The following is an 8,927-nucleotide window of genomic DNA, read 5'->3' as shown; positions in this document are numbered from 1 at the left end:
TGTGTGTGTGTGTGTGTTTTGGGGTGTACCAGGATTTGTGTGTGGAGGTCAGTTCTCTTATTCCACCATGTGAGTCCTGGGGGGATTAGACTCAGGTCGTCAGGCTTGACACCAGGCACCTTTACCCACTGTGCCATCTCACTGGTCATATATACAGTTACTAATTAAAGAGCTACATGACCTTACCATGTGGCTTATCCCCCTCCATGCCTCAGTACACCTGCAGTATAGGGGTGAAAACATAAGGTAAGCCAGATGTGGGGTACATGCTTGTTCATCCCAGCACTCAGCAGTCGGAGGCAGGAGGATCAGGAATTCAAGGTCATCCTTGATTACATAGTGAGTCCAAGGCCAGCAAGGACTACATGAGACTTGGTTTCAAAAAAAACAAAAAACCCAGTCTGGCATGGTAGCACATGCCTTTAATCCCAGCACTCAGAAGGCAGAGGCAGGAGATGTCAGTGAGATCAAAGCCAGCCTAGTGTACATACTGAGTTCCGGGTCAGTAGGGACTACAGAGAGAACCCGTCTCAAAAAGACAAAACAACAACAAAAAACCAAATAAACAACCCTCCTCCCAACCATTGATGCTTGCCCATGGGCCACCCTTTTGGGTTCATAAAGACAGTGTTGGATAGGTGACAGCAACGTGGAGGTCCTGGGCTGGTGTGGCTGTGGTGGGAGAGTGCTGGGATACTATGGGGTGCACAGACACTATGGGGTAATGAGTGCTGCTCAGGGCTGGGGAGAGTACAATTTGTGTGTATGTGTTCATGTATGTGCAGGTATGTGAGACTGTGTGTGCACATATGTGTTGAGGCCAGAGGCTGATATCAAGTGTCTTCCTCTATCACTCATTTTCTTAATTAAAATTTATATATATGGTGCAGGACCAGAAAAAATTTATATATACATATATATATATATAATTTTTTTTCAGTCTTTTTGAGACAGGGTCTCCCTGTAGCCTCAGCTGTCCTGGAACTATGTAGACCAGGCTGGCCTTGAATTCACAGAGATCTGCCTGCCTCTGCCTCCTGAGTGCTGGGATTAAAGGCGTGTGTCACCATGCCCGGCATTTATATATATATCAGTGTATTGCCTGCATGTAAGTGCATATGAGTATGCAATGTCTGCAGAGGCCAGAATATGGCATCAGATTCCCTGGAATTGGAGTTATGGACCATTGGTAGCTGCCATGTGAGCACTGGGAAGTGAACCTGCATCCCTCTGCAAGACCAGTCAGTGCTCTTAACTACTAAGCCATCTCTCCAGGTCCACCCCTCCCTTTTTTTGGTATGTATGTATATATATATATATGTGTATGTTTTGTTTGTTTTGAGAGAGGTTCTCCCTGTAGCCAGAACTGGCCTGGAACTCACTATGTAGACCAGACTGATCTTGGTCTCACAGAGATCTGCCTGCCTCTGCCTCTGAAGTGCTGGGGTTAAAGGCGTGCACCACCACAACCAGTATTTCTTGGTTTTCTGATAAAGGGTCTCATTATGTAGCCCTGGCTGGCCTTGAATTCCTACAGATCCTCCTGCCTCTGCGTCCTGGGAGTTAGGATTACTCTGCTCTCCTTAATTTTCGAGGCAGTGTCTCTTATAGAACCTGGAGTTAATGGATTTGAGTGGTTGGCCAGCAAGCTCCAAGGATCTGCCTGTCTCTGCCTCCTCAGCACTAGGAGATTACAGATATACACTGCCATATCTGGCTTTTTACCTGAGTGCTGGGGATCCAAATTCAGATCATCACGTTTGCAAGTAAGCACTTGGCCCACTGAACCACCTCAGGGGTACAATCTTGAGGAAGTGGTGATAGAGACACAGATGGGAGTCACATAGTAACAATATTAGCCTCAAAGCAACAGGAAATTATGCTGAGCATATCACAAGAACAAATTTTCAGGGCTGGCATAGTGGCCCATAATCCCAGCTCTTGGGAGGCAGAGGCAAGAGGATTAGGGGTTCAAAGCACCCTTGGCTACATATCAAGTTCAAGGCCAGCATGGGTTACAAGAGACTCTATCTCAAATTCTCAGACTCCCCACACTCTTCCCTGATATTATTATTGTGTCCATTTTTGTTGTTGTTTGTTTGAGACAGGGTCTCATGGAGCCCGCTGACCCTCAAACTCCTTATGTACATACAGTAGGATAGCCTTGAAATTCTGATCCTCCAGCTTCCACCTCCCAAACCCTGGGATTACAGGCATGGATCACCTTGTTGGCCGTTGTGTCCATTTTACAGAGGAAGCTGGGACTGAAGAGGTAAGATTTGGCACCCAGTGTTATCCACAGGTTTAGGGTGGAGTTGGGATCCTGGCACGCCCTAGACAATGGACTCTAATATCTAATACAGGGCAAATATGTGAATGGTGGGCAATGTAGGGTGGGGAAAACTGGGTGGCTCCTTATTGGAAAGCTGGGGTCATGAGATACAGATGGCAACTGTCAGGTCCACTGGGAGGGATGGAGACCCAAGGGCGATGTGACAGGAGATGTGGAACAGTGGCTATGAAAAGATTTGGGGAAAACAAGATTCTATGAAGGACAAATGACAACCAAAGAGGGGTGTGGGGTGACATGAGGCAATGACAATTTAAAAAGACTCTGGACCCAGGGCAGGGGGCGCACACCTGTAATGCCTGCGCTCCAGAGGTTGAGGCAGGTGTAAGTCTGGGCTGCAGGGCGAGTTCGAGGCTAGTCTGGGTTACATGAAACCCTGTTAAACAAATAAAGAGAGGAGACAGCACATATTGGCTGCAACGAAGACTTAAGGGTAATGAAAAAGAATAAAAGGGACCTATGGCGACGAAAGGGAAGCGATGGCGACAGAAGGGGAGTGGTGATTTAAGTGGGATACGACCTAAGAAGAAATGGGCCACCTGAGTGGACTAAGGACGACATGGAAAGATGCATTACAGACCAGAGGGTGACACAGGGAGGGCAGCCGAGGCGCCGCGCCTGCGGATCGCACAATACCTGCACTCCACGTCTCCCATTCCGGGCCTCAGCCCAGCACGCAAATTCAAGGCTGGGGCCCCGCCTTCCGGCCCTACCTGCGCGCAGGCGCACTTGGGCTTCGACTGCGGAACAGGGGGCGGGCGAACCCTCGCGTTTCTGATTGGCCGCGCTCTTCGCTAGGGAGGGGCGGGGCGGAGGGAGGCACCTGAGAGGCTGAACGTGGTCATGTGACCGCACTTCCACCGCCTACTCGCTGCTTGGAGGCCTGGCGGGCTAGAGCGGTCGGCGGCCGGTCAAACCTACTTCCGGCTTTGGGGGCGGAACTTCCGTACCGGGCTTTTGTGGGGCGGGGGTTCGGGGACTGCTTCCCAGGCCCAGGTTCTGGGAGGAGTGTCTGACAGTTGGCACGGCTGGGAGGGCGACCCGGCGGCGCGAGGGTGCGGGCCGGGTGGGCCAGGTGAGGCGCGGGCCCGGGCGGCGGGACTGTGCAGGACGTGGAGGTGGCGTTGCGGGGGCGGCTCCGTTGTGCGATTCCACAGTCGAGCCATTTCCTTGTCTGAGCCTCAGTTTCCCCCTCTCTAGGATGGGGGGGCCCCGAAATCTACGGTAGCACCCACTTCACGGGTTCCAATGAGAAGGCAGCTCGTGCACGTCGCGGCTGGCCTCAGGGCTCACCGCGTTAACGTTCCTTTGTGAGCGCTGTAGCCTGCACCTGAGCTTGCGGATTTGGGACCATATCCCAGCATCCCTGAGTGGAGTCGGGCCTGTGTCTTTACAAGCTCTCTGAACCTCAGTTTCCTTTTTGAAGCGAGAACTGATAGTAGGCTCGTTGTCCGGATTCTGATGATAATGAGCATGTCAAGTCCTGACGAACCTAGAGCTCAGAGGATGGGGACTGTAAAGATTCTGAGTCTGTGGGTGGAGCTGGGAATTCCACCCGAGTAGAGGAGGGAGGAAGCGCTGAGAAAACTAGAAAAAGGCAAACCTGGAGTTGGGAAACCGGTTCTGCGGTTTGCCCCTTTCCTGACCTGAAATAGAGATTTTTCTTTGTCTTGAAAAATGACTTGCATGTTTCTCAATTTGAAGAGGAAATTTTGCATTTTATTATCTTAATGGGAAGCTAGCACTGCTTGCCAGGAGAGGGAAAATTTAACCTGAGAGACAATAGAAACAGAGCAGTCTGTTCAATTGTAGGCAGTAGATGGTAGATACTTGAAAATGAGATAATTTATACTATATAGTTACATGTTGCTATGCAGCCCATCAGATAGTCTTCTCTGTTTGGGGGGGCATGGTCTCATGTAGCCCAGGCTAGCCTCAAACTTGCCAGGTAGCTGAGGCTGGACTTGAACTCTTGATCCTGTCTCCACCTTCCAAGTGCTGGGATTACAGGTGCATGCCAGCACACCGGGTTAAATAGTCTTTTGTGTGGTTCCCAACTCACACCTGGCATGCAGCGGACATAGGTCCATGACTGTGTCACCCTGTTCCTAATTTAGTACAGATTTAATTTAATGTGTATTGCTGCCTGCCAGGCTTAGCTGTGTGGGCTTTGAGTTTAATTCATTCAGTCTCTCTAACACCTTTAAATTTTTTTCTGAATTTTAAATTTTTTTATATTGATTTTTTGTGTATGTGAGTGTGGCAGTCAGGACAACTTTAGGGAGTCAATTCTCTCCATCCACTGCCTGGTTCAGGGGATCAAACACAGGTTGTGAGCATTGGAGGCTGGTGCTTTTACTCAGCCATCGTGCTCTGGCACCTTTTAAACGAATAAATGTTAAAACATAATCATTAGAAATGGAAGTTCAGACCAGACCCCAGATTTGTCCTGTGAGATATCTAAGACCCTTCTAAGCCAAATTCTTTTTATAAGTATTTTATCTATTATTTTTATTTTATCTATGTGAGTGTACTGCCCGCATGTATGTAAGTGCACCCATGTCATGCAATGTTCATGGAAGTCAGAAGAGGGTGTTGGATCCCCTGGAACTGGAGTTATGGATGGTTCCTAGCCACCATGTGGGTGCTGGGAATTGAACCTGGGTCCTCTGAAAAAGCAGTCAGTTCTCTTAACTGCTGAGCCATCTCTCCAAACCCTGCTCTGGCACCTTTAAGAGTAGATAATTTCCCTCTCTCAATAAGACCCCCCCCCCCAAAAAAAAAGAGGTATTCTTTCCATTTCCTTCCTCAGTGCCAGCAGTGGAACCCAGGACCTTGTAAATGCCATGCAAATGCTTGGTCATTGAGCTGCATTCCCAGCCTTTGGGTTTTTGAGTCAGGATCTTGCTATGTAGCATGACTGGGATGGAACTCAAAGTCCTCCAGTGTCAGCCTCCCAAGGACTGGGATTACAGCAGTATGCCAGCAGGTTAGGTAATCATCATTCTTTTAAAATTAAAAAAAAAAAATTTACTTATTTGTATGAGTGTTTTGCTTATATGTATGTCAGTGTACCACCTGTGTACTCTGCCCATGGAGGTCAGAAGAGGCTGCTGGATCCCCTGGAACTGGAGTTACAGATGGTTGTTAGCTGCCATGTGAGTCCAGGTCCTCTGCAAGAGCAGCCAATGCTCTTAACTGCTGAGTTGTCTCTAATTTGATGTGTGTTTTGCCTGCATGTAAGTGCACACATGCATGCAATGCCGCAGAGGCCAGAAGAGGATCCCCCTTGAACTGGAGTTGTGGATGGATGTTAACTGCCATGTGGTTGCTAGGAATCAAACCCAGGCCCTCTACAAGAGTAGCCAGTGCTTTTCACTGCTGAGCCAGCTCTCCAGCCCCCTTAATCTATCTTTATGTCTCTCTTTATGTACTTGTGTGTATGCCCACATGTGTGCGGATGCACCTGTATATACACATGTACATGGAGGCCAGAGGTCAATGTTGAATGTCTTCAATCACTCTCTATGTTTTTTTTTTTTTTTTTTTTTAGGAACTCACTGTGTAGACCAGGTTGGCCTTGAACTCACAGAGATCTCCTTGCCTTTGCCTCTCGAGTGCTGGGATTAAAGGTGTGCACCACCACCCCTGGCTCCACTCTACCATTTTTTGTTGTTGTTTTATTTTTTATTTGTGTAAGTATTTTGATTATCTGTATGTACACTGGTACATAGAGGTACATGCCTGGGAAGGCCAGAAGAGGGTGACAGAGCCTCCATGTGGGTATGTGGGTGCCGGGAATCAAAACCAGGTCTTTTGGAAAAACAGCAAGTTCTCTTAATGCCTGACCTACCTCTCCAACCCTTGTATTTGGTTTTGATTTTGTTTTTTAGACAAGGTTTCACTATGTAACTCCACTTGGCCTGGAACTATGTAGCAATCCAAGGCTGGTCTCCATCTCACAGCTATCCTCCTGCCTCTGTCTCCTGAGTGCTACCATGCTTGGTCTATGCATTATTATTATCGTTATTACCTTTTTTTTTTCTTTCAGACAATGTCCTCTGTAGCCCCAGCTGGCGTGGAACTCATTCTATAGTACAGGCTGACCTCAACTCACAGAGATCCACTTGTTTCTGCGTCCCAAGTGCTGGGATTAAAGGCTTGTGCCACCATGCCTGTCTATGCCTTATGCTTTGAGACAGGGTCTCTCACTGAACCTGGGGCTCACCCATTTGACTAGACTGGTCTGTTGCTGTCTCCCCAATGCTGGGATTATAGACATGCACTACAGTGTCCTGCTTTTTATGTGGGTGCTGGGGATCTGAACTCAGTCCCTCTTGCTTACACAGCAAGTGCTTTACTGATTGAATCATCTTCCAGTGCAGAGATGGATTTTTAAGATGGTAGAGAAAGGCAGCTGTGTGTAGTGGTACATCCTTGTTTTCCTAGCACTTGGGAGGCAGAGGCAGGAAGATCGTGAATTTGAGGCAGCTTTGGGCTACTTAGGGAGACTCAGTGTCAGCAAGTAGACCACAAAAAATCGTGGTAGGAAGCTGGAATTGAGTCCAGCAGTGACTTCTGCTATGGGGGGAATACATGGGGGATTCTGTTTAGTGTTAATGGAGGCCTTCCAAAGACAGACTGGCTGTGCCTGCTTCATTGCAGCCCTTCATTCAACATTCACCAGAATGTGGCTTGAGCTCAGGTCCTGGCCCTGCTGTTACTTGCTGTGCCCTTGGACTTGCCATTCTCTCTTAATTTCCTTTTCTTTGCTCATTTTTCCACTTTCCCCAGGTTCATTATGAGAAGTAGCTGAGATGTGGCAATCCTCAGTTCCTGGTACAGACTAAACCCTCAGAGGGACCTGCTCCATGGGTGTCGGAATCAGGGAGAACTTGTTTTTGAATCTCAGTAAGGTCAGTTGCTTGATGTGAAACTTGGGAAGTGACTCTTCCTTGCTGAGTCAGTGGGTTTTAGTTGATAAGAATGGAACATCTTTGGGATGCTCAGTTCCAACCTAGTGCCTAGTTGGTGTTTGGTGTGATATATTGTTCTGTCTGAATTTCTCAGAGCTGTCGTATCATGTGTTATCCAGAGGGGAGAGTGGGTCTAAGTGTGTCAAATGCAGGTGGAGTCCCATCCATCCATGGTCATAGTCATCAAGCAGAGATAGAGCAGAAGCCAGAGAAGGGCAAGAGAAACACCAGCTGATGTAGAGGAGAAAGTCCCACATTTGAGGTCCTTGGGAAAAGCCTCACAAAGCTGGACATACCCACGTATGGGGAAGGAGAGTATGGCAGGAGGACAGGAGAGGCTCTCCAGGCACAGGTGGCATCCTGCGGTAAACTTGAGAGGCCATTGTGTGCTGTGCCGTGCATCTGTAGCCCCAGCAGCTCTGGAGGCTGAGGCAGGAGGATTGCCAGATGCAATCCAAGGCCAGCCTGAGCAACATAGCAAGACTACATTTCAAACAAAACAAAAGAAAATCTAAGAGGCTGGCAGAGACTAGTGGGGAGAGAGCCAGGTAGGAGGCCTGGGGGGACAACAGGCATGGCACATCCAGTACACTTAGCAAAGCGCAAGCTTTGTCTTTGTGCTCAGCCTTCAGACATGGAAAATCATACAGCCTGTGCTGCAGGCCTCCAGGGTAAAAAGAGTTTGCACCACCCTGTTCTCAGATGAGGACGCCAAGGTGAAGCAGCTGGTGGAGGCCACAAAACTTGTAAGTGGCAGAACTGGGTCTGAACCCTGAGGTTCAGTTTCAGCACCTTTTTTTTTTCTTTGTGAGAATGTCCATGTAGCAGAGGCTAATCTTGAACTCTCGGTGGTCCAGCCTTCACCTCCCCTCTGCTGAGAACCATAGGCATGCCACCATCCCCAGCCAGAGCCCTTCCTCTGAACTAGTCTATTACACTGTCAAAATGGGCCAGGAGCAGGGCCGGTTGGATGGGGCAGTGAACAGAAGTTAGGTGAGAGCAGAGAACCAGAGCGTTCTGCACCCTGGGGGCGTGGAGGAGAGTGAGAGAGAACAGAGTGTCAGGGCTACGCAGGGCAGAAGGGATCGGAGAAAAGTGAGAGGTCAGAGCAGATGGAGAAGAAGGTATTGATTCAGGGCAAGTGCCTGGCAGGGGGGGCAGCAGGTAGCATTACATCATCATGTGAGAAAGACATTTCTGAGCTAGGGACAGGCTCAGTGGCTGAGTGATTGCTATGCAAGCCTGAGGACCTGAGTTCAGATCCCCTACACTCACCTAAAAAGCTGGGCGAGGGTGCATGTGCCTGTAACACCAGCACTGTGGGGGAGAGACAGGAGGATCTCTGGGGCTTGCTGGTTGCCAGCTGGGTCCAGGTTCAGGGAGAGGCTGTGTCTCAAAGGAATAAGGAAGAGAGTGATAGAGCAGGACACTTGATGGCCTATGTGCATGGGTACATGCACCTGCACATATGTGTTCATATACTACACTACGTAGACACACACACACACACACACACACACACACACACACACACGACATTTTCAGATTCCTTCTCAATACTTATGTCCAGAAAAAGACTCCATTGCTGCTAGTATCTTTTG

General features: G+C 48.8%; 2 protein-coding genes across 4 annotated transcripts in view; one reads left to right on the top strand and one right to left on the bottom strand.

The window, feature by feature from the left end:
• The window catches only part of Pld3 (phospholipase D family member 3), a 27,961-nt gene extending 24,849 nt beyond the window's left edge, over window positions 1–3,112 (bottom strand). Inside the window, exon 1 of the mRNA XM_008853996.3 lies at window positions 2,987–3,112. The gene's annotated coding sequence lies outside the window, so the exon portion shown is untranslated. The remainder of the gene's footprint in view (window positions 1–2,986) is intronic.
• A 179-nt stretch (window positions 3,113–3,291) lies between these two features.
• CUNH19orf47 (chromosome unknown C19orf47 homolog) overlaps window positions 3,292–8,927 on the top strand; it is a 26,696-nt gene continuing 21,060 nt past the window's right edge. For all 3 annotated transcript variants that reach the window (XM_029556586.1, XM_008853994.2, XM_008853993.3), the window contains exons 1-2: window positions 3,292–3,425; window positions 7,145–7,266. In XM_029556586.1, the coding sequence (XP_029412446.1) occupies window positions 7,222–7,266 (45 nt within the window). In that variant the 5' untranslated portion in view covers window positions 3,292–3,425; window positions 7,145–7,221. The remainder of the gene's footprint in view (window positions 3,426–7,144; window positions 7,267–8,927) is intronic.

The sequence above is a fragment of the Nannospalax galili genome, unplaced genomic scaffold, assembly GCF_000622305.1.
Source record: "Nannospalax galili isolate Female #2095 unplaced genomic scaffold, S.galili_v1.0 scaffold886, whole genome shotgun sequence".
NCBI lineage: Eukaryota > Metazoa > Chordata > Mammalia > Rodentia > Spalacidae > Nannospalax > Nannospalax galili.
Note: the sequence above shows the minus strand (reverse complement) of the source record. Positions and strands in the feature narration are given on the sequence as shown.